General features: G+C 35.4%; 1 protein-coding gene across 1 annotated transcript; it reads left to right on the plus strand.

Moving 5' to 3' along the window:
* The first annotated feature begins 17,960 nt into the window (after positions 1-17,960).
* LOC145031946 (putative cytosolic oligopeptidase A) lies at positions 17,961-22,413 on the plus strand. The gene is made up of 16 exons (XM_078980599.1): positions 17,961-18,392; positions 18,463-18,630; positions 18,819-18,942; positions 19,152-19,228; positions 19,359-19,502; positions 19,601-19,831; positions 19,925-20,015; positions 20,139-20,260; positions 20,356-20,463; positions 20,559-20,804; positions 20,975-21,120; positions 21,184-21,301; positions 21,378-21,569; positions 21,660-21,725; positions 21,819-21,890; positions 22,093-22,413. The coding sequence occupies exons 1-16, from the start codon at positions 17,976-17,978 to the stop codon at positions 22,168-22,170; spliced, it is 2,400 nt and encodes a 799-aa protein (XP_078836725.1). The 5' UTR covers positions 17,961-17,975; the 3' UTR covers positions 22,171-22,413.
* The last annotated feature ends 3,718 nt before the right edge of the window (positions 22,414-26,131 follow it).

The following is a 26,131-nucleotide window of genomic DNA, read 5'->3' on the forward strand; positions in this document are numbered from 1 at the left end:
AAGTCATGGGATCTCCACATGGTCTTACATCCAGGTGTCATGGGCTCTCTTGTGGTCTTCCATACAAGCATACAACTAACATACAATCCTAGCACATAACCAACTATCATGTCTCATAATATAACTTCAGCTAGAGTATCCCATATCATAATTGGATCGGCCTTGGTGCCTTCGACCCATTGGTATGGTGAGGAGACTCACCTCTCAAATGCTAAACTGATAAGCTAAGATTAGATATTTCCCACACACTGCTCCTCCTCAACTGCCTATAATAAACATGTGATTAACTTTTCATAATCCCAATAAATATCCACGAAGTCAATCCTGGTCAAAGTCAAGGTCAACAGTCCATGTTTACATCAACTCGCCGAGTGTATCCAACAACTCGTCGAGTTCCTCCCGATATCATTCCACTGAATCTCGAGCCAACTCGTTGAGTCACCTTAGTGACTCGTCGAGTTCATCAAATGTCCAGAAAACATAAAGTCCACTCAGACCAAAACCCTAATCCTTCACTACAGTCAATCAGAAACTAAAAAATAGGCAAACCCCACCCCGACTCGTCGAGTCAACTAAGGGACTCGACGAGTTCCTTCGGTCCCTTTTATGTTCAGCCCTTTTCAGTGGGATCTAAGGTCCTAAACTTCAGATCCAACCTCCCCTAGTGCAGATACCACGTAAAGTTGCAAGCTTTATGTAATGACGTAAATTTTCAAAACAATTTTTCACATTTAAAACACACTTTCATTCATAATAGTTGTAAAATATCATTTGTATCACATATAAATCCATAACATTACATCCCAAGATCAAAACATATCCAAATCCATCGGTGTGTGTGTACGAGTCAAGTCAGCGCCTTCCCGCGATCGTCACTAGTACCTGAAACACATAACACAACACTGTAAGCATAAATGCTTAGTGAGTTCCCCAAAATACCACATATCGCACATACGCCTTTCCAGGCCATACTCTATGGGATCTTCCGATCCAGATGTCTCATGGGACTTCCATCCCAAACTCCGGTAGACTTTCCGGTCCTACCCGTATCGACCTTCCGATCCGTACCCTCTTGACCTTCCGGTCCTTAGCATACATAACATACATAGCACATAAATATCACATAACCGCATATAGCACATACATCATATCATACAATACCTTCCGGTCACACATAGGTACCCTTCCGGGTACAGTATAGTGAGAAAACTCACCTCGGTATCTCGGATAATCTCGAACTCTATGAATCGGGTCTAGCCTCCGCCTAATCATAACAAACACTTTACATTAATACATTTCCCAAAGGCTAGACTCCTTCCTTTCCTATCATTCTCAGGAGGGTAAAAGACCATTTTACCCCTCTCATGGCTTAAATACCCTAAAGTTGACCAAACCCTAAAAGTCAACAAAATTCAACCCTCCTGGTTACGCTGCGCGTACCAAACATGTACACTGGGCGTACTCGGTGCCTTCACAGAATTGGGGGGTGCGACCCCTTACGCTGCGCGTACTGGGATTACACCCAGCGTAAGTCCCAGTTCAGCTACTGTATGGATTTTGGTCTTAAACGGTTAAGCCACTTCTCCAACTTCCAGATCTGACTCCCTCAAAACCTCTTATTCCATAAAGTCGGAACCTTTAAGCCTTTGCATGGATGTAAAGGCCTTTACACCCTCAAAACACCTTTCCTCTTTCCATATTAAGTCCATATCTCATGCATGACTCAATATCCACGACAAAGATTGGATTTTTTTGAACTTTCATCACATAATACACTGGGAAAGGCCAGATCTAAGCTTATGGAGACCCTTTGCACAAAAAGTCTCCACCTTTGAACCAAAAACCCTAAAAACGGGTCCATAAAACAAAACTCATGAAATGCAAGGAAAACTTTGAGCTTTTTACCTCAAAAAGGAGCTCCAACCTCTATAGAACTCGGATCTACTCTTGCTCTCCAACTTCTAGCTCCAACAATGGCTTCCTCTTCACTTTAAGAAGGCACCTTCAAGCTTAAGAACAGACACACAAGCTCAAAACGGATTTTCTGCTCTCTTAGGGCTCACTCAATGAAGTATGGTGGCTGGGGGTAAAGGACTTAACGTTCCTTTTATAGTGCACAAGCCATAATTAGGGTTTGTATCTGGGCATATTACACCCAGCGTAACCCTGGTTACGCCCAGCGTACCCAAGCGAGTTTGCGTCCAAAATAAGCGTGCGAGTACGTGCGGCGTACACCTCATTACGCCCAGCGTACTCATAAGTCTAATGTTCAACTTATGGGACTTATCTTGACAACTTGCAAAAGTAGAAGGGTTATAAAGCTTACCTGAGTTTCGGGATGTTACAATTCTCCCCCACTAGAACCAGACTTCTCCCTCGAAGTCTCATGTCTAAGATAACTCCGGATGCTGCTCCCGCATCTCTGACTCCGGTTCCCAAGTCAGCTCAGACCCTCTCCGATGTTGCCACTGAACCTGAACTAAGTGCACCTCCTTGTTTCTCAGATCCTTGATCTTCCGATACACGATTGCGATTGGCCTCTCGACATAATTCAGACTCGCGTCCACCTGGATATCCTCCAATGGTACCACTACCGACTCGTCGGCTATACACTTCCTTAGCTGCGACACATGGAAGGTATCATGAATCTGGTCCAACTCCGCAGGTAGCTCCAAGCGATATGCTACTCTACTCACCTTCGTGATCACCCTAAACGGCCTAATATACTGGGGCCCCAGCTTGCCCCTCTTCCTGAAATGGATCACTCCTTTCCAAGGAGACACTTTCAGGAGTACAAGATCCCCGACCTGAAACTCGAGCTCCCATCGACGCCTATCCGCCTAACTCTTCTAACGACTCTGAGTGGTCAATAACCTCGGTCTGACCTGTTGTATCTGCTATGTCGTCTGAAGCACTATCTTTGTACTACCCATCACACGTTGCCCTACCTCACCCCAACAAATGGGAGTCTGACACCTCCTCCCATACAACAGCTCAAAAGGTGGAATACCAATGCTCGAATGATGGTTGTTGTTATAGGAAAACTCAGCCAAGGGTAAATACGTATCCCAACTCCCTCCAAAGTCCAATACACATTCCTGAAGCATGTCCTCGAGCATCTGAATCGTACGCTCGCTCTGCCCGTCAGTCTGTGGGTGGTATGTGGTACTAAAGTGCAGCCTCGTATCCAATTCCTCATGAAATTTCTTCCAGAATCTGGAAGTGAAACGTACATCTCGATCTGAGACGATCGAGATCGGTACTCCATGTCGTGATACAAACTCCCTCACGTACCACTCTGCCAACCTCTTAGCAGAAGAGCTCTCATTGATAGCAAGAAAGTGAGCGGTTTTCGTCAACCTGTCCACAATCACCCAAATTGCATCAACACCCCTAGCAGTCCTCGACAATTTGGTGATAAAATCCATGGTAATTTGTTCCCACTTCCACTCGGGAATCTCAAGTGGCTGCAACAAGCCATGCGGTCGTTGGTGCTCAGCCTTAACCCTTCGACATGTTAAGCACCTCTCAACAAACCATGCTACATCCCTCTTCATACATGGCCACCAATATTCCTTCTTCAAATCCAAGTACATCTTAGTGGCCCCGGGATGGATCGAGAACCTTGATCTATGTGCCTCTTACATCAAGATGGTACGCGTTCCGCCCATAAACGGTACCCAAACCCGACCCTGAAAGTTCATAAGCCCTCGACTATCGGTAACGAACTCTAATACCTGCCCGATCACCCGCTCCTTTTTGCGGTTTTTCGGTCTCACGGCCTCCACCTGGGCCCCTCGAGTGGTTTCCAACACCGGAGTCATCACTGTCATCCGCATACAAATATCCTGAATCGGGGTGCTCTTCGCACTACGGCTCAGGGCATCAGCTACGACGTTTGCCTTGCCTGGGTGGTACAGTACTATGATGAGACCTTATCACCAGTTGCGAAGATAAAGTCTATTAGGGTAATGCTCGCAATAGCTACATTTCATGATTATGAACTATGACAGATGGACGTGAAAACCGCTTTCCTCAATGGAAAGTTGGCTGAGGATCTTTTCATGAATCAGCCAAAGGGTTTTGTCTATGCGAAGCACCCGAATAGAGTGTGCAAGCTTGAGAAATCCATTTATGGATTGAAACAAGCGTCTCACAGATGGAATCTTTGTTTTGACGAGAAAGTTAAAGAGTTTAGCTTTCTGCGAAGCGAAGATGAATCTTGTGTATATGTCAAAGCCAGTGGGAGTATAGTGAGCTTCCTCGTATTGTATGTCGATGACATACTGCTTATAGGAAACAATGTCCCAACCATGCAGGAGGTCAAGTCCTGGCTTGGGAAATGTTTCGCTATGAAGGACCTCGGAGAGGCTGCTTATATTCTGGGAATAAGGATGGTAAGAAATAGGGAAAAGAGACTGATAGGACTCAGTCAGGATACATACTTGGATAAGGTACTAAAGCGTTTTAGTATGGAAAATTCCAAGAAAGGGGAGTTGCCAATCCAAAGCAATACCAAGCTGAGTAAGACTCAGAGCCGAGTACAGAAGCAGAGATAGCTGATATGAGTCGAGTACCTTACGCTTCCGTAGTAGGATCTATCATGTACGCTATGACTTGTATTTGCCCTGATGTGGCCTTCGCTTTGAGCATGGTCAGCAGATATCAAGGGAACCCTGGTAGAGCTCATTGGATTGCAGTTAAGAATATTCTTAAGTACATACAAAGGAACAAGGAATGGTTTCTAGTCCTCGGTGGGAGTGATGACTTAAGGGTACGAGGGTATAGTCACGCTAGTTTTCAGACGGATCAGGATAATTGCCGATCGCAGTCGGGTTGGGTCTTTACCCTAAATGGAGGAGTATTGACTTGGAAAAGTTCCAAGCAGGAGATAGTAGCTGATTCAACGTGCGAATCAGAGTACATTGAGGTGAGCGAAGCGTCAAAGGAGGCTATATGGTTGAATAACTTCATTGGAGACCTTGAAGTTATGCCATCCATAAAGGAGCCAATGGAAATTTTCTATGATAATGAAGGAGCGGTTGCCTTAACCAAGGAACCAAGAGATCATGGTAGATCTCGACATATTAACAGAAAATACCATTTTATCAGACATTGGGTAGAAAAGGGACTCCTCATTGTGAAGAGGGTATCATCAGAAGAAAACTCAACACATCCCCTTACGAAGGGACTGCGTAGGGTTAAACACTTGCAGCACGCTAGGAGCATTGGGCTGAAGGATGATATAAGTTTGGATTAAATAGGAAACATGTAATAGATACTTTGTACTTGACATTTGATGAATAAATAAAGTTGTGTTATTTATGAGTAAAGCTACTATCTTGTGTTGGTTATTTATCTATTGTTTCTATTTTGCATGTTTTGACTTCCTGAATGATAGGATTATTCGAACAATCCACAATCGTTCATATTTTGGAAGTAGATGTGAATGAAGACTATCATGAATTGTTTGTAGATTGTCTAAAAGGTTTTGGGCATAGCAAAGGTTTGCTGCAAAGTTCATGAGTGCTTATGAATATGATTTTAGCATTGGAATAAACCTGTGTTTGCTGGTATCACTTCGTGGTGTTTTACATTAAGTGATCGCAAAGCGATAATATCATATAGTGTTAAACTTAGAGATACGATTATTGTTTGCTGGTTGGTTATGCATTGATGATGTGTAAACGCATCAGTAACTTGATGTTATAAAACACATTGTTCTGCATGATTCAATTAGTAAATAATAGATGCACATGAGGCGAAGTTGATATGTTCCTTTTATTCCATGAGAATAAAAGTGATATCTTGGCCACTTGATGATTTGGTTTGACTTATGTGTCGGGCTCGGTCAGAATGAAGTTGATGTGTTCAACTAAATTCTATGTCGAACAAATCAGAAATCGAGGAACAAGTGTTGGACAATAAGCATTGTCAACATGATATCTAGAACATAGGATTATACGATCCCTTATCTGAAGGACAAGTTGTTGATCAGAGTTGACAACGAAGTATAAGAGCTATGATTGTTAATCGGATTTTGAAGTCATATGTGAGATATAGTTACTAGACGTATCCAAGTGGGAGACTGTTGGATTAGTGTCTAAGCTCGTAACTATATTTGGTATGTACTTGACTCGGTTGTGCATGGTCCTTTTGGGTTGCCTTCATCAAAGCAACTTGACAAGGTAATTTAAGGAGAGAGAGAGAGAGAGAGAGAGAGAGAGAATATTATGGTTTATTAATATATTATAAGAATAATATATTAAAGGATAAATCATATTTATTTAATTAGTATTGGTCATAAATTAATTAGGAATTAATTTGGTGACTAAAAGAGATTAATTAAATAAAGGGGTATAAACTGTCAAGTGTATGATAGTTGAGTTTTGGGCTGGGAAACCTAATGGACTATAGGGGGGACGAAATTATGATGGGGATCCATCATTTTTTCGTCCAAGGCCTTATTCTAGAAGGTTCCTTGGGCTGCTTGGTGGCTAAGTTGTCCATTAGGGTTTAGACTAAAACCCTAGCAGCCTGTAGTATAAATAAGACCCCTATGCTATGAAAATCGTCTACACTTGATTCCAATAGAACCCTAGGTCTGATTTTAGCATCTCTCACCCTCTCTTATATTGCCTTCTTATTTGTGGGGTTTGTGAACCATTAGAGGAGTTACAATTGTGACTCTAAGCTCAAGAGCAAGAAGACTTCAAGGATTTCAAGCTATTTGATAGAGGTAAACACTTAGATATGTTCTTATGATGTTAATTTCGAATTACATATGATAGATCTAGGGTTGTAAGTCTTGGATTTAAAGTAGGTTCAATAGAAAAACCTAGATCCAAGCATTAGGGTTTGTATGAGCACATAGTATTGTTCTTATGCATAAAACCCATCAGCCCTATGATACCCGATCTTCGAGTTACTACCCCACATTAAGAAACGATTCAGAATAAGGTGTTACATACTGATAGAGAATTTGTAATTTAATTAGAGTGGTTTATGAGATCACACTATAAGAAATGACACCTACAACAACGAGACCTATAGTGAAGATGTTTGTTGTTGATATAACCAACCCTATAGTAACGACATGTTGGCGCTATAGAATTGACCAAGTTGAATATAATAGAAACTTTTTCTTCACATTCCTAACTAAAGGGATGAATGCTTCTTTTTCAGTGGAGTGGGTTTTTGTTGGATTAGTGTCTAAGTCCATAACTATTTTGGTATGTACTTGACCTGATGGTGCATGGTCCTATTGGGTTGCCTTCACCAAAGCAACTTGATTGGAGAGATAAATAGAGAGAGAGAGAGAGAGGTTATTATGATTTATTAATATGTTATAAGAATAATATATTAAAGGAGAAATCATATTTGTTTAATTAATATTGGTCAATAATTAATTAGGAATTAATTTTGTGATCAAGTATAATTAATTAAACTAGAGGGGCTGAATTGTAATTATGTGATAGTTACAAAATAAGGTAAGGATTATCCTAAGTATAGGATGGACGAATTTAAGGTGATAATGCCTTAGAATTTGACTATGATAAGGATTCAAGGATTATCTTATGGGTTGCTTGGTAAGCAAGCAACTAGATAAGGATAATGACTGAAACCCTATCTGTACACCTATATAAACCCCCTTGGCTCATGAATTCGTGGAAGACCTTCCCAAGACCTTCCCAGGGCTTCTTAGGGACGAATTCAATACCTCCCCTCTCTCCTCATATCTTCTCCATTTGCTCTTGGTGTTTGTAAGCCATTAGAGGAGTGATAATTGTGACTCTAAGCCTTCCAAATTCAATTCAAGGAGGAATTGAGATTGTTATAACAATCAAGGTAATGTCTTAAACCCATTCTTATGTTAATATGATTACTTGTATGCTAGAATTAGGGTTTATAGTCTTGGATAACTTGCATGTACAATAGAGAAACCTAGATCCAAGCATTAGGGTTATGTATGAGCACATAGGATGTTCTTATGACCAAAACCCATCAGTGGTATCAAAGCCTAGTTTGGTTTCAATTGTATTGATGCATTGTATAACTGGAAAATTCGTTTTTTGGTGTTTTGGAGGCTGGACTCGCCGAGTCCATAGCTGAACTCGCCGAGTCCATGCAGACTCAACGAGTCAACTCGTCAGATGGAGGGTATCTCGGGTTTTCTTGCTGTTTTTGCTTATGGATAGTTACCTTATCATGTTAGATCAATATTAATCCGATTACATGATATATTTGACTATAATTTTGATCTAATTGAAGATATTTATCAATTAATAAGATAATTGTTTCCTTATGTGATAATTGATTAATTATTTTGAGTAAATTGATAAATTGTTTTGCAAGAAATCATTAAATAAATCAAATATGGATAATTATGTGATTAAATTTTAATTTGAATTATTTGTTATTTAATCCTTGTTGTTATGAAAAGTTTCATATTTTCCCCTTTAGGTTTTATAGTTTAAATTTGAACCCAAAAGTTTTGTAGTTTTGAAATTTAAATAGTTAAAACCCTAATGTTTTGAAAAAGGTTTCAAAACTTGCCCTCAAGTTTTGGAATTTAAATTTTGATTAATTGTTTAATTTTGATGTATATTTAAATTCTAAACCCTAATGTTTTGAAATGTTTCAAAACTTGCCCTCAAGTTTTGGAATTTAAAAGTTGATTAAAAGTTTAATTAGGAATGTTAAATTCTAAAACCCTAGTAATGTTTTTGAAAAGTTCAATTCACACCCTTATGGTTTTATTAATTAATTAAGGTGTATAATTAAAAGAAGTTTAATAAATCCATAAAAGTTTAGGTTTACAATTTAATTGAATTAAAAGTATAATTGTTAAATTTGATCACCTAATATTTTAAAAGTGTAAAATGCACCCTATACTATATATAACATTAAAAGTCTAACATTATATATATATATATATATATATATATATATATATATATATATGTATGTATGAGTAAAAGTCAGTCTTACCGTTAGTAGGCCTCATTCACGAAGTTGGTCTATAGGGGTGTTTAAGGAAATTGCCTATAATATGGCGATTGAATGGGTATCCATTCTTACCCACCGCACTCTTGACTAGTGGAGGGTCGTTAGCCGAACGGGTAGGATAGGACGAAGCCTTCCATTATAAGTATAATGAAATACAAAAGTAACTAAATGTTTTTACAAATTCCCAATCTTAGTTAATTAGGCAAAGTGAATTGATGCAATTCCATGAAATTACACTTTGTGCCCTTGCGAAGACGTTTGTAGAGCGTGTGTGGTTTACCGGCACACTAAATGGTTCTAAGCAAAGGTAGCAAAGGGTGACTCAATGTTTGTCATAGTTCGGTGGAGCGTGTGTGGTTTACCGGCACATCGAATAAGTGATTGTAACATGTGAGGGCACCATGTAAGTTTGCATGGTTATTCACACCCGATTTGTGATCCTCGGCATCCCAGTCACAAACAAGAGGGGCATATCGAGATTTAAACATGCCATTGAAATGTTCAATGAATCTCAAAGGATCTAGGAGTTTTCATAGATTTAAAACTTAAATTTCTTTTTCGTTTTTCATGGTGGAAATTAGTGAATCGTCATTCACTTACCTTCAAATATTCTGCAACTAGATTACGGCATCCCTTTTCTAGGTTGTAGCGTATTGTGTTGGATCCTAGCCTTAGTATCTCATTTGGGTGATTTACTAAGGACTCAATCGATCAACTAACTTGAATTTGTTTTCTCCCGTTTTGTAGATGTCAAAGTTCGACAACTATGGTCTTCTCAAATCCCGTGGAACAAGCATTCCACATGAAGATGATATTCCACGATCGATCGAGGAACCAGAAATCATGCTTCACTTCCTCCTCCTCCTCCAATTGTTCTCCCTAACCCACAAGATCGAAGAATTGAAAGGTTCAATATCACTAAAGCCCTATTGGAAATGAAACATGAAGATGGTAAGCCCGTGTGTGCCCACGTCCTAGGAATGAAATCACACATTGATAGGTTGATAATGTTGGGTGTGTCATTCCCGGATGAGTTGGCTGTAAATTGGGTTTTGCAGTCACTTCCTGAATCATATAATGAGTTCAAAAGAAAGTATTATATGATGGATCATGACGACAACCTCATTGACCTAACTTACATGCTCATTGCTGTTGAATCATAAATGATTTGGCGAAGCAATGGAGCGTATTTGTTGGGAGAGTCAATCGACCATGCTTCCTAGGACGTTCTAAGAAAAGCGACCTGCGTTTGCTGCCAAGAGAAAGGGCGTTGGATAGAAGTCTGCCCCAAGAGCCTGAAAATTCCAAAGATGGGAGAGTCAAAGAGTATTACTGCGCTTCAGGTAAAATCCACTATCTAACTTCGTTAAGTTCGTATTCATTGATTCAAAATACACGATGTGATAAGATTGCATTTGGATGTTTTTGTAGGATCGGTGAAAAGAAAGGAAGCTTGGTGAAAGAGCAAGATGAATCTAATTACAAGAAATAGATCTTGATCGCATGGACTTGAAGATTAGATTTTGAGCTTAGATAGTTATGATAGAGTTGTTAGAAAATTTCCTTTTGAAATACATAGTTTTCAATGGATTTTGCATTGTAAGGACAAATGTTTTCCGCTGCTTTTATAAATAAAATAAATTTTGTTTGACTTATTTATTTGTTCACTTCCTTGCAATGAAATCGTTATGAAAATTGATGTTTACATATTTCTACAACGAATGGATATTATTCTTAATTATGGAAATGTCGAGAATTTACCAAATAGGGAGAGTTTCTCATCCCCCAAATTTCAATTGGACATAAATTTGGAATCACGCGACTTGGTTGCATGATGAATGAGAAATTTCATATTTGGAAAATTAGACTAATTCATTGACAAAGTGTCAAGTGAAGGACTAGGAGATCGAGTACACAATTTGTGTGTTGATCAAGTTCACCATAAGAGTAACAAAGATATTCGTCATGATTTACTAAAGGTTTAGTAAATATGATTATACTCATAAGATTAAGTGTAATTCTGAATTGATTAAAAAAGTTTAAATCAATAGCAAAACGAATAAGAAGAATCAACTAGGCAGAAGGATAAAAGTTTCTCCATTCTAAGAAGAAGGGAGAATACCTTTTATACTTTATGATAGGTCTTTATGATTAAGAACCATATCTTAATCGATCCTCTAAGTGAGTCTTAGTACAACTGTATGTTTAAGAAGAGGAATCAAGAATTGAAGAAATGGTTAAATCAAGAAGTCAATCATACTTCGTTCCAAATAACAAGTCTTAAAGTTAAGATTGTGGTAATAAGTGACAAGTACTAAGAAGGTTTATGACATTCATCAAATGTGGAAAGTTGTGATGTCTTGGATAAGACAAATGCCAACTAGGACCAATTTATGAAGTGTCTTGATAAAAGCTACACTAACTCTTGAATATGTGGTTGTCAACAAATATTTATTGACAAGAGAATCTTATATGTCAAGGAGTCAGTGGGAGTCTTAATGGTCTTGAAAGGTTTCAAGAACAAATCAAATGAACCTTATCGATCATCACTAGCACACGAGTTGAGGTTTACAACCTATCGTGCTGACATTATTTTGTTTCTGTGCCAATCCAATCGAGTTAATTATGCATGTGAGTTCTATGAGTTCTCATTTTGAACGCATAAAAGGCAAGGCACCTTAATCAATGAAAGGTACATTGATAGGAAAATGTGAGCTGCTTAACTACTTGGAAGACGTGGTGGGCAACTGTGCTACCATAAGGCAAGAAATCAAGATTAAAAGAGTTCGGTCCATATGAGTTTGAATTTGTCGTAAACTTTGGTTTTGACAAATTCACATGGATAGGAACAAATACACCATTTAAATCTAAGTATCATAAGATTTCATCCTTCATGAAAATGATTGTGAGGAAATGCTTTCACTAAGAAAGATTTTAAGAAGATAGTGATTGTAAAATTGCATTCTCGAATTCGATTATGGTTACGGTATCCCTTTCCATAATTTGAATTGTGAGGTTTGGCAATTAGTCTTAAGTGTTTAGACACACATATGAACTATCTAAAGCAAAGGTGTATAAGCTTAAGAGGCCTTGATAAAAGATTATCAAAGCATTAAGTATTAGAAACATGGACTTAAGAAATTCAATATGTATTGTTTTTCTGAAAGTTAAGACGTTTATGAATACATGTCGAAGCTAGTGGGAGCATAAGTGTTATTTTTTATAATAATCATCATGATAGTGGGAGCATAAATGTTATGATTGTATGATTATTAAGGCAAGTATTGCAAGTTGGCAATATTAATTATAGAAAACAAGAGTTATACCTTGCAAAGTCGTAAGGATTGTAAAGTTGTTTTGCTATAATTAAGGGAGAGAATATTATGCTTCATTTCAAATCTAAAGGATTAGGTTGAGAAATGTTGATAAATTTAGTCAAAGGTACATAGTGTGTTCTTAAAATTTCGATTATGATTACGACATTCCTCTTCACAATTCGAATTTTGAGAACATAGCAAATAAAACATTATGCGTCGTATCCCATACGCTTCGGGTATAGGATCGATTGCAAATGCTTTAATTTTGACCATTCTAAAATTTTCCAAATGTATAGCGCATTTAGAGGAAAAAGGGACTAGAATTGGTTTTGACTAAAATAATTAAACAACTATCAAAGGACAATCCAAAGTTCAACGAGGATTGGTTGCTTGTGAGTAGTTGGAAGCATGATATTGGATGGACCATATCGACATTATTATGAATAGATAAGATTCTATTAAGAATGAGTTGTCATATGGAAAATATGGAAGTGTGTCCATATTAGGAATTGAATATTGAAAATCTATGTCTAGATTAGAAATTTTTGTGCAAAAGGATGTTCAAAGGAATGTACTTTGAGCGAGAGACATCATATCTAAGGAATTTTCTTGTAACAATCTCCGATAGAGGACTTTGTAATATCATTGGCAATAGTCTTTGTGACTTTGGTGCAGTGACATTACAAAAGGATCATTGCATAAAATGTTAGAATCTAGCATATTCTATAAGTAGCGAGAATTTGATATTCTTTCACTTATGGAAAAGGATTTGGAGTTGTGAAATGAGAATGATTGGAAATGTGTTCAATTTGATCTATTTCACAAAAGGTAAGAACCGTAGGTAAACATTGTGTGCATGCTAGGAGCATGGGACAAGTGTAATAATTCAAGTAAGAAGTTGATTACCCGAAACAACAAATAATGAGTAATCGATATGGTGATAAATAAAAGGGAGTTTTATTTATACTCGAAGGGTTGAGGCCATATGGGATTAGTATTATTCTTGTGTTTCACTTTGCATGTTTTGACTTCCTGAATAGTTTAATAGGTTGAGAACAATCAAATTATTCGAACGGGCCACAGTCGTTCATATGTTGGAAGTAGGTATGAATGAAGACTGTCGTGAATTGGTGTGTGGATTGTCTAAAAGAGTATTAGACATAAGCAAATGTTTGTTGCAACGTTCATGAGTGCTTATGAATATGAATTTGAGCATTGGATTAAACCCACGCTCACTTGGATCACTCCATGAATTGTATCACGAGTGATTGGTGAGACGATAACATCTTATATTCTTGAAACCGAGATGTGTGAGTTGCATCTTGCAAATCGGTTGCACGTTGATAATATGAAAACGCAATAGTAACTTGGTGTTATAAAACATATTGTTGTGTGTGATTTGGTTAGTGAGTGCAAGCAAGCATTGTATCAAAGTTTATCTGTTCCTTTTATCCAAGGAAGGACAAAAGCGATATCTTTGGGCCCCTCGATGGTTTAGTGATGACAAACGTAAATGCTCGGCCGGGCTAGGGCTAATTGATTTGTTCAATTAGTCAGTCGTCATAAATCGGAGATCGAGAAATAGTACAAAGAGAATGATTTGAAATCATATCTCATACGATATCTAAAATGGAGGAATATATGATCCCTTATCTAAAGGACACGCGATGATTTGAAATCATATCTCATACGATATCTAAAATGGAGGAATATATGATCCCTTATCTAAAGGACACGCGTATCTGATAGGATCAGAGTTGACAGCGGCTTTGGAAAGCTACAATTGCAGATCAGGATCTGAAGTCATACGCAGAATAGTTATTAGACTTATCCAAGTGGGAGACTTTTGGATTAGTGTCTAAGTCCATAACTATTTTGGTATGTACTTGACCCGATGGTGCATGGTCCTTTTGGGTTGCCTTCACCAAAGCAACTTGATTGGAGAAATAAATAGAGAGAGAGGTTATTATGATTTATTAATATGTTATAAGAATAATATATTAAAGGAGAAATCATATTTGTTTAATTAATATTGGTCAATAATTAATTAGAAATTAATTTTGTGATCAAGTGTAATTAATTAAACTAGAGGGGCTGAATTGTAATTATGTGATAGTTACAAAATAAGGTAAGGATTATCCTAAGTATAGGATGGACGAATTTAAGGTGATAATGCCTTAGAATTTGACTATGATAAGGATTCAAGGATTATCTTATGGGTTGCTTGGTAAGCAAGCAACTAGATAAGGATAATGACTGAAACCCTATCTGTACACCTATATAAACCCCCTTGGCTCATGAATTCGTGGAAGACCTTCCCAAGACCTTCCCAAGGCTTCTTAGGGACGAATTCAATACCTCCCCTCTCTCCTCATATCTTCTCCATTTGCTCTTGGTGTTTGTAAGCCATTAGAGGAGTGACAATTGTGACTCTAAGCCTTCCAAAGTCAATTCAAGGAGGAATTGAGATTGTTATTGCTACATAACAATCAAAGTAATGTATTAAACCCATTCTTATGTTAATATGATTACTTGTATGCTAGAATTAGGGTTTATAGTCTTGGATAACTTGCATGTACAATAGAGAAATCTAGATCCAAGCATTAGGGTTATGTATGAGCACATAGGATGTTCTTATGACCAAAACCCATCAGTTTTGACCCTGATCCAATCTAAACCCTTAAAATTTTTATGAGTTTGAGGCGTAGTTTTTGATCCGTTTACCTGTTAATGGCCCGTACCTGCTAACCCTTTTATTAAAAGTGTCAGGTATGGATCATCACCGATCCGCTCCGTTTATAACCTGAACCATATAAATTTTAGAATTATACATTTGCATTTTATCTTGCCTAAAGTTTACTTTTAATTCTAATCGAAAATCTAAAGGGAAAAGGCCAAAGATCAAACTATTTTTACATAGGACTCGACTTTTGGACTTTCAGTCTTCTACCAAGAATTATGATGTCATTTCATATATTTTTCATCAAAAAATTCACCAATTTCATTTATAAAACAATAAAGTCATTTATCAACCAAAAGAAAGTTTGCAATTGCTATTATTTATCAATGCAATCGACGATAAAAAATCAATCAGAAGTTACTACAATAATGATTTTAATTCCAATTGAAAGTCCTCGGGTACATAATGTGTTTTCTACATCAAGATTTGTTTTATTAATAAATTCTATTTTAAGAATTAAGTAAAATGTGTTTGATTATTCAAAACACTCATGGGTTACGGGGTGAGTTTAGGTATCTGTTGATTTGATGGACAAGGGTATGAGTTTGATTATTCAAAATCATGTGGGTTACGAAACAAGTTTGGATCATATTTTAATATTTTTTAAAAGGGTTTGGATCAAGGTTGATTTGCTCAAAACCCGCCCCATTGTCAGGTCTAGACACGTGTCATATTTTGATAAAATTAATGATATTTTAAGATACTTACCATCATTTTACATGAGTATAAGTATAAGTATGAAGAAAAGTATGAGCATATTTAATTTCTCTTTTAAAAATGATGAAAACTTCCTTATCGACAAGGGAATGATTTTTTTGGTATAAAAATTGCATTTAAAACTTTGTACACCAACAATAAATATCAAAAAGAAACTCCCACGAGACCAAGAGCCTACCAATGAAATGACCAATTTGCGTTTCACAAAATTTGTGTATACTAGTCTGTTATATTTAATGTACTCCTAAATTTTTTATGTTATTATATTTGATTGAATTTTTTTTGGGTTCACCTACTGTACACATTCCTACGTCCGTCTCTGTTCACAGAAACCGTTCGAATGAAAAAAAAAAAAAAAAGAATACACACAGATCACCTCAAATAACATGAACACTTAGTTTAATTTAATTATCTTCACATAGGTCCTATCTAACAACCTAGTTTGGTCTTTCTTTAAATTGCCTCATGCCTATCATTCTAAAGCAAGTTAGAATTTATATCAGGGTCGACCTGATGTATTGAAAATATAAGTTAGGGCTTAGGGCCCCATTTTTTAGGGGGGCCACTTAAACCAAATCCTCTAATGTCGATTCCATATTTCTCTTCTCGGTTTCTGCATTCGTTGATACACATACGACGCCTCAAATCAAAAGTGACGATCACACTTCTTCATTCCTTCCCTATTCCCGTGGAATTAATCTCTGATTGACTGATTCCCCTTTCTCGATTCTAGTAGGCTTCTTCAATCTCGATTCTTGAACTGACACTAAAAGAAAGGTTGAACCGTTGAAATAACTTCTTTTCTTCTTCCTCCTCCATTCTCGGCTACTATGAAGACCGATGAAGTTCTCTAGTGACTAAGGTATGTGCTTTGTTTTTTCACTTGATTTTTCCATTATTTGATTATGTATTAGGGTTAACAATTGGTTTTTTCATTATCTGTTTTCACTTGATACCTTATATTCTCGATTTCTTTGTTGCTGTTTGATTTTTGATCTTTCGAGTTAGTATTTTCATTCATTTTTTGTGTTGATGGTAAACTGAATCTTAATTTATTTACTTCTTGTCAAGGTATTATAAGATTTATATGGTTTGATAAACTAAACTGGTAAACCTTAATTTGTTTACATCTTGTGAATTGTATTTTTGTGAATTTGTGTTTAAAAAGAGAAAAAAAAACACTATAAGTTTAAACAGAGAAAAAAAAGACAATCTTCACTTGTTATTGATCAATTTCTATGTATGTGGTTACTGGCTTGTTCATTGATATTTTTGTTGAGTTGAATATTTTTGAGTTGAAATAATCCTGCAAGTTTGAATTCTCATTTTAACTAAAACACCACAAGTTTAAACAAAGAAAAAAAAAGACAATCTTCATTTTTATATTTATTTTTATTACCGAACATGGTTGGAACGAAAGAACCCCAAGTTTTTAGTTCACTTAGAGCCTCAAATATAGTTGAGCCGCCCCTTGCGATGATAGTTTTAATTTCTAGCTATCCATAATAAGTTTCTTTGAGAAACGGTGAACGTTACACATATAAATATAAATATAATGTTGAAATGAAAATACAATGACTCTGCTAATTCCTTCAAGTATCTTTTAACAAGAATAAAAGGAATCCTTTCCAGGGGCGGATTTAAGGGGGGTCACCGGTGGCACCGGCAACCCCTCATTTTTCCGGCCGTAGTGGAAAAAATTTCGAAAATTTTTAAATTTTTTATTTTTTCTATTACCGTACAACCCCTAACTTTCCCGTACAACCCCTACTATGAAATCCTTCGCCCGCGTCTGATCCCTTCTATAATATTGTAAGGAAAGAATAATTTTAAGCATTGTTTAACACGTATACACCAAAATCTTCGACTATTTGCTTAATCGTTAGACGAAATATCTTTTTCTAATTAGGGGATTTTTATTATATGTTTAAGTTGTTTCTTTTAACATAAGAAAACAAAATGCTTCTTAGAAAGACTTAATTTTATTTGTGTAATATTACATAAATATAAATATTAAATGCTTCTTAGAAAGACTTAATTTTATTTATGTAAATATTACATAAATATAAATATTTATCTAATATGATAATAGTTCTACAAGAAGTTATTCATTTGTCTTCCAACGGCGTGTTCAAATTTACATCATGAATTAACAGAAAACAAAACAAAAAATAGAAAAAAGAAAAAGGAAAATGAGGAGAAAGATCACGTTCGTCGGGAGTCTCGGAACTACTACCCGTGTTATCGTGGTAGTTGCGATGGCTATCGTCATTTCCCTTGTTCGCTCTTTCCATCGTCCCCTATGCTCTTCTTCATCTTCCACACCTAAACATCTTCTTAAATCTCGCATCTGCCCCCTCTGGTCTCCTTCCTTCTTATTCTGCCTACCTCTTCCTCCTCGCAGCACTCTCATCCGCCACTCCTACTTACCTTCGGTTTCCCCCGCCGCCGCTCATCGCCGTGGTTCATTCTGCTCCGCCACACTACCATCCTTAATGTCGACGGTTTCTGATGATAATCCTCTATTGAAGGACTTTGTGTTCCCTCCGTTTGATGCAATCGATGCCTCTCATGTGCGCCCTGGGATGCGTGCCTTGTTGAAGAAGCTTGTAAGTCTGTGTGATTGATTATAAATTTGTGTTTATTCGATTGCTGATTTGTGGAAAAAAAACATTGCAGGACAGCGATTTGGTTGAATTGGAGAAAACCGTGGAGCCGTCGTGGCCGAAGCTGGTGGAACCGTTAGAGAAGATGCTGGATCGGTTGAGTGTTGTTTGGGGAGCTGTTAATCATCTTAAGTCTGTTAAAGATACTCCTGAACTACGTTCTGCTATCGAAGAAATCCAGGTTTATTTCTATTACTTTTGGCTGATATGATTTACCTTTTGAAAAGGCAATATCTATACATATAATGATGTCTGCTTATGTGCGTTTATACGTGTTTTCATTTCGAAGGTAAAACTTTAGTTGATACAGTATATTATAGAGGAAATGGATGTTGTGATCTTCTGACTTTGCTTAAATTCTTGTTGCAGCCTGAGAAAGTCGAATTTGACTTGAAATTGGGTCAAAGTAAACCTATATACAACGCTTTTAAGGCTATAAGGGAGTCACCGGACTGGGCAGGACTAAGTGATGCTCAGAAGCGAATTGTTGAATGTAAGTATCTTCAAGTTCTTCTGATTGTCAGAGAGCAGTGGTTATTTTATTGTGCTTATTAGTTATCACTTCAAGTTTATTGTGTCCAACTGATAAATGTTTGTATGATTATGATGTAAACTAACTATCTCCAAGTTCTCTGTTCAATCATGCAATATCAAGCATCTGTGGATTTGGTCTGACATGTCTCACTTTGTGTACACATGCAGCATCACTAAAGGAGGCCGTTCTTAGTGGTGTCTCCCTCGAAGATTCTAAGAGAGAAGAATATAACAAAATTCAACAGGTTTGATCTTTGTATTATTAAAGGCAGTTAGAATTCTTTTGACGTTGCTTGTTCAAGTTTAAATCAATTTATGTTTCCTGTTATCAATTTCCCTTAACTATTTTGTTATTCTCTGTAAATTGATCTTCAGGAGCTGACAAAGCTTTCTCGAAAATTTGAGGAGAATGTTTTGGATGCCACTAAGATTTATGCAAGACTAGTAACTGACAAAAAGGAGATCGAAGGATTGCCAGCTACAGCTCTTGGCTTAGCTGCACAAACAGCCATATCTAAGGTTCTTGTCATCTTGTGAGCTTAATGTTATTGGGTGCTTCTATTATGTAACCAGTGTCCCAATTGTACTTATTTCATTATATGCATATTTGAATCCAGGGTCATGAAAATGCAACTGCTGAAAATGGGCCATGGGTGTTTACATTGGATGCTCCAAGTTTCATGTCTGTCATGCAACATGCCAAGAACCGAGCTTTACGGAGGGAAGTTTATGATGTTTATATAACCCGTTCATCTGTTGGAAAACTAGATAATACTCCAGTTATTGAACAAATTCTGAAACTTAGATTGGAAAAGGCTAAACTTCTTGGCTACAATAACTATGCAGAGGTCTGAATTTCTGTTCATTGCTTATACTTCCCATCTACCTTATAGCTTCTTAGTTACTTTATATGATTGGGTTATTGGGAATTTTATTATCAGGTAAGTATGGCAACCAAGATGGCTACTGTTAGTAAAGCAGAAGAGCTTCTTGAAAAGCTCAGGAGTGCTTCCTGGAATGCTGCAGTTCAGGGTAATATCATTATCCATTAAACATTCATTGTTATATTTGATTACATTTTATATTGTTGATGTTCTTTTCACTAAAATTGTATTGAAAAATGGTTCATGATACCTATTCCTGTGTATCTTGTAGATATGGAAGATCTGAAGCAGTTTGCCAAAAGTAAAGGCGCCCCTGAAGCTGATGGCTTGAACCACTGGGATATCGCCTTTTGGAGTGAGAGGCTACGCGAATCAAAATATGATATAAATGAGGTTCTCTTTCTTGAATCATGCTTTTAGTGTCATTAATAAATAATACCCCTTTTTCATTCACAAATAATAGAAATTTGTATTTATATATACTGCAGGAAGAACTTCGGCCTTATTTTTCATTGCCTAAAGTGATGGATGGCCTTTTCAACCTAGTGAAGATGCTATTTGGCATTGATGTTGAAGCAGCTGATGGTTTAGCACCAGTAAGATATAATCTAGGTTCTAAATTATCTATTTCTTTTATCATCTGGGATTTCATTTCATTCTTATGTATTTTTTGTTCCTTCTAAATGTGTAGGTTTGGAATGCTGATGTCAGATTTTATCGTATCAAGGATTTATCAGGGAAACCCATTTCCTATTTTTACTTTGATCCATACTCGCGCCCAGCTGAGAAAAGAGGTGGTGCATGGATGGATGAAGTTGTTGCAAGAAGTCGTGTATTATCAGATGACAAAAACTCTGTTAGGTTACCAATTGCCCATATGGTCTGCAATCAAATGCCACCTGTTGGAGACAAGCCAAGCCTTATGACATTTCGTGAGGTACATACAATCATACATACTTGTGTGTTGTTTATATTTTGGTTGAAAGCTCTTAACTAATCCAAGGAATCCATTTGAGTTTGGGAATATATATATATATATATATATATATATATATATATATATATATATATATATATATATATATATATATTTGGTTATTAATTTAGGTGGAGACTGTGTTCCATGAGTTTGGTCATGCACTTCAGCACATGCTAACAAGACAAGATGAAGGGCTTGTTGCTGGTATTCGTGGCATAGAATGGGATGCTGTTGAGTTACCCTCCCAGTTCATGGAAAATTGGTGCTACCATAGGTAGGTACCTATATAATATAGATTAATATATTAAAAAAATGATTAATATATGAGACACTACAGGGATACGTTGATGAGTATTGCAAAACATTATGAAACTGGAGAGACTCTCCCTGAAGAGATATATCAAAAGCTTCTTGCTGCTAGAACTTTCCGTGCTGGCACCCTTAGCCTACGTCAGGTGAGATTCACGTTGATTCATTTATCAAATAAAATAATAATAATAGATAAATAAATTAATTGTTTTTACTTGTTAGCTAAAATTTGCAACGGTTGACCTGGAGCTACATAGCAAGTATGTACCTGGTGGGTCGGAGTCGATCTATGATGTTGACAGAAGAGTGAGTGAAAAAACTCAAGTACTTGCCCCGCTTGAGGAAGACAGGTTCCTTTGTGGTTTTAGCCATATTTTTGCAGGTGGTTATGCTGCTGGATACTACAGTTATAAGGTATCTATCTATCCGTTTTATATACTTTTATTCTTTATGCTAAATTAAATTGCTAATGGTTTTTGATGGATGTTGATGTTATTTTTCAAGTGGGCGGAAGTGTTGTCTGCTGATGCTTTTTCAGCATTTGAGGATGCTGGATTAAATGATGACAAGGTAGTATATGATTTTTGTACATATAATAATAATAATAATATTTTCATTTACAAATTAATAATAATAATAATAATAATAATAACAATTAAACAGGCTGTGAGAGAGACAGGGAAGAGGTTCCGTGAAACTATTCTTGCACTCGGAGGTGGAAAAGCTCCACTAGAGGTTAGTTACTTCCCTTTCCTTTAGAGTCTAATATATATATATATATATATATATATATATATATATATATATATATATATATATATATATATATATATATTATTTATTTATTTATTGTTTGATCGTTTAGGCAATAGACAATGTCTCCTTTTTAACAATACAAAATTGTAAATTTGATTATTATGTTATGATGACATGACAGGTTTTTGTTGAATTTCGTGGGAGGGAACCATCTCCTGAGCCACTTCTGAGGCACAATGGGCTATTACAAACTGCATGAACATGAACATGAACATGAACAGGGAAGAAGAAGTTGTTGGTCCTTTTATTCATCACCATCAGCAGCAGCATATGATTTGGTTTTTTCTTGAATTAAAAGTATGATGCATTCATGCATGCAGTTGAGATGACGTTTCTAAATGAACCTTTAAATAGCAAAAGCCAAAATGTTGAGAGGTAGATGATGGATGGATGATACATTTGCTTTGCTTTATCAACAAAAACTAAAATCTCACTTTTAGAATGCTTTGGTTTGGTGTGATTTTTTCAATCTATTTGGTGGTGCAAATATTCCATGTGCTTATTTGGTGGTGGTGGGAATGGAGTGAGAGTCATGTGCACCTGCACCCATTGTTGCTCAAATGAGATGCCATCAACACTAACTACAAAAAAACACATTGTTTTTTATTTATAATACTGTCAAGCACTTAAAAATGGAATACTCGAGTGAGATACATATTATTATAAAGTTTTCATACAACGAATCAAAAACTAGAAAAGTCAAAACTTTACGTGTTCGGGTTTGGACAGGATTGGCTACTAGACGTTTTTAATATAAAAATGCTTGTTTTCTAAAACAACTCTTTTGACCATTTTTCCCTTGTGTATAAACATGGATGATTTCATTTGGAATCAGGACACATTATTAAAATACTCGCTAATCTCTTACTCTTGACAAATCATTGATTCTTGGTTTTCATTTTTTGGGATCCCAGCTTTTATATCCGTATTCTTGTCTCAGTTTGCTCGGTAACTTTTCTATATTTCATGTTCCGTGCTTTATATTCTTGTTTTTGGAAAAATAATGTCAACATTTTTTTTTTGTCGGGATGAGGCCCTCACAAACTGACTACATTATCGAAATAGAGCCATGCATCTGTGTGGAAGATGTTTTGAGACCATTACGACGTGAAAATCAGGGGTGAACACAGTCTGGTTTCTAACCAAAACCAAACCAAAAACCGCAATAATCAGTTTTTTGATATTTAAAACCGAAACCGCACCAAACCAATCGGTTGCGGTTTTTCAGTTTTAGGTTTTAAACAATGCGGTGTGGTTTTTTTTTACCCAAACGGCAATATATGTTGTAAAATTTAGTCCAATTTAGACCAAATCAAATAACCTCAAACGAGTTAGAGAAAACCAAACAGATTAGACATTAAACTTGTCAAAAACAAATTTTAAAGTTTTAAACAACAGAGGCTATTTTAAGCCCAAACTTTTCACACGACTTAAACATGTAAAAGACATGTGCTTCTCAAGGCTACTTCACCCTTGCTTTTTATAGTGTTCTAGTGTCGTTCTTGTTTGATGATTGTTGTGGGACTAAGGAAACTTCTTAGACGGGGAGGGTGTTAGAGGGATGTTTTCCGCAGGCCACACTTTTCTTTCCCTCACCTAAAACCCAAAGAATGGATGGGAAGCTTCCCTTATTATTTTTTATATTTTTATATTTCATACATATATTATACTTATTTTGTAGGGAATTAAAAACCATGAATTTTAATATATTTTTTTGATAGATATATAATTTTATAAATATTAAAAAGGATAAAAAGAAAAAAGAAAAAAGAATATATATATATATATATATATATATATATATATATATATATATATATATATATATATATATATATATATATATTCATGTATAAATATAATTACAAGCAGGGTCGGCTCAACAAATTTGGGTGCTCTAAACGAATCAAAAATTTAAGACCCTTTTGACATTACTATACAAAAGGTCATTTTCCACTTGGGTAGAAAATTAGAATTTCTTCTCAACTAGAGACAACTCTTGAAAATCGATAAAGTTAACATGGTTATCAATTGTTTTATATTCTATTCATTAATTTGATAAAGTTGAGTATGCTATCATATATAACTAAAAGTACAAATAGTTTTTTCCCAGAAGATTATTATAATGGATACATTTATCAATATGATAAAATTATCAATATGATGTGGACTACAAAGTTATCAATATAAGGTCTGTTGCAAAGATACAAAGTTCTCTATTACAATATATCAAAATTTTGTTAATTCAAGGGAAGTCTACCAGAAAAAACAAATGGAACATAGAACTTAGAAGAAATAGTTTTTAACTTTCTTTTATATATATATATATATATATATATATATATATATATATATATATATATATATATATATATATATATATATATATATATATATATATATATATTTGTTATGTATGGATGATGTGATTTTATTGATACAAAGCCGATTCCATTCCAATAGATATATTGGAGGGTCTCATTGATGTGCATCCACTATAAATTTAATCTATGAATTCATTGATTATGAGTTGAGTGTTTTAAACATTCAACCACATATGCTTAGCGTGTCATATTGAATTACCGTATTCTAATTAAAATTGAATCTTTGTGGAATTGTTTTATTATTAATAAATATGAGGAGTTTAATGACATGACATGCATTCAAGTCATTGATTTTAGAATTTAGAGTTATTTGAGAGGATCGCCAGTTCTCATTATTTCTTAGATTCATGCAGTCAATCCAGTGGGATATTTTCTTTAATTTTTTTTCCACCGAGAACATTTTATGAAGTCTTTTGACACCAAAATTTGGAGTATCCTATTTTCACACATTTCATAGGGCTCAACAAGAAATCACTATATCACGGTCGTTGTTGTAATACTCTTTGAAGTAGCGGTCATCTTTTATATATATATATATATATATATATATATATATATATATATATATATATATATATATATATATATATATATATATATATATAGAGAGAGAGAGAGAGAGAGAAGATCAAATAAGAAATAAATTTTTGGTAGGAAGGTAAAAAAAATATATAGAAAAAAAACTTCTTACCTTCCTACCAAATAATTTTTATTGCCAGATCTATATCCAGTATATATATATATATATATATATATATATATATATATATATATATATATATATATATATATATGATACATTAGAATCTATTGGTCCAACGACAATGGAGAATAGAGATAAACTCCCAATGAGGTAGGTTATGGTTGAGAAGGGTACACAACGTGGTCTCAACAACTTAATTTATCGCTAAAAGATCAAGGTCGAACCAATTATTGCTCAAGGCAAGGACGAACCATGCTCTAGGTCGAGCCATGAACAATGTCCATACGATTAGCTCGAATGTCATTCTATTACTATAATTTACTGTCTTGATGATCAAAAATTGTATTTTTCAAGTCTTTTAAAGAAGATAGAACTTGGAAAAATTAGTTTTTTTAATTGTATTTATAATTCTTTTAAAGAAAATAAACTTGGAAAATCAAAATTTCCATGATGATCGTATAGGAGTATTAATTTCATAAAACAGTTTTATTCATAAAAATACGATTCTAATATATTTGAGTTTCTTTAGCATAATATTTCTAAAGGTTTTTTTGAAGTTAAAATTGAAAACAATATTATATGTACCAAAGAGATTGTTATTCATTGTCCATTGAATTTAATTCCCTCCTTATCTTGAAATTTGACTTTTATGATCCACATGCCCCACAGTGCATTTGTCTATCTATAATCAGACTGTGATGCCGTTTCCAAAACAAGATAATCTGTGAACATGTCATGGCGAATTCAACGGTTGTAATTTAATTTGTGGACCCAATTTGGATGTAGGTTTGGTAATAGGAGTTATAATCCTCGTAAATGTTACAATTAACTTTGGTTCTTGAATATGGATACGAAGAATGAGCTGAAACGATTCTTAAATACCAACAGAATTTCAAGAGTAGTGTTTTTATAATGGAAAATAATACAAAAAAACATTAAGTTTCTATAAAAATTCTAATTTGATATTGTATTTTTTCTCAAATTTGACCTTGTGTTTTTTCAATTTTTTACAGTTCTGACCACTTGATCGTTCAACCCGGTTACCTACTGAAGTAACATGTTGATGACGTGGC

This window comes from Lactuca saligna, chromosome 2, assembly GCF_052625555.1.
Source record: "Lactuca saligna cultivar CGN05327 chromosome 2, ASM5262555v1, whole genome shotgun sequence".
Classification (NCBI taxonomy): domain Eukaryota; kingdom Viridiplantae; phylum Streptophyta; class Magnoliopsida; order Asterales; family Asteraceae; genus Lactuca; species Lactuca saligna.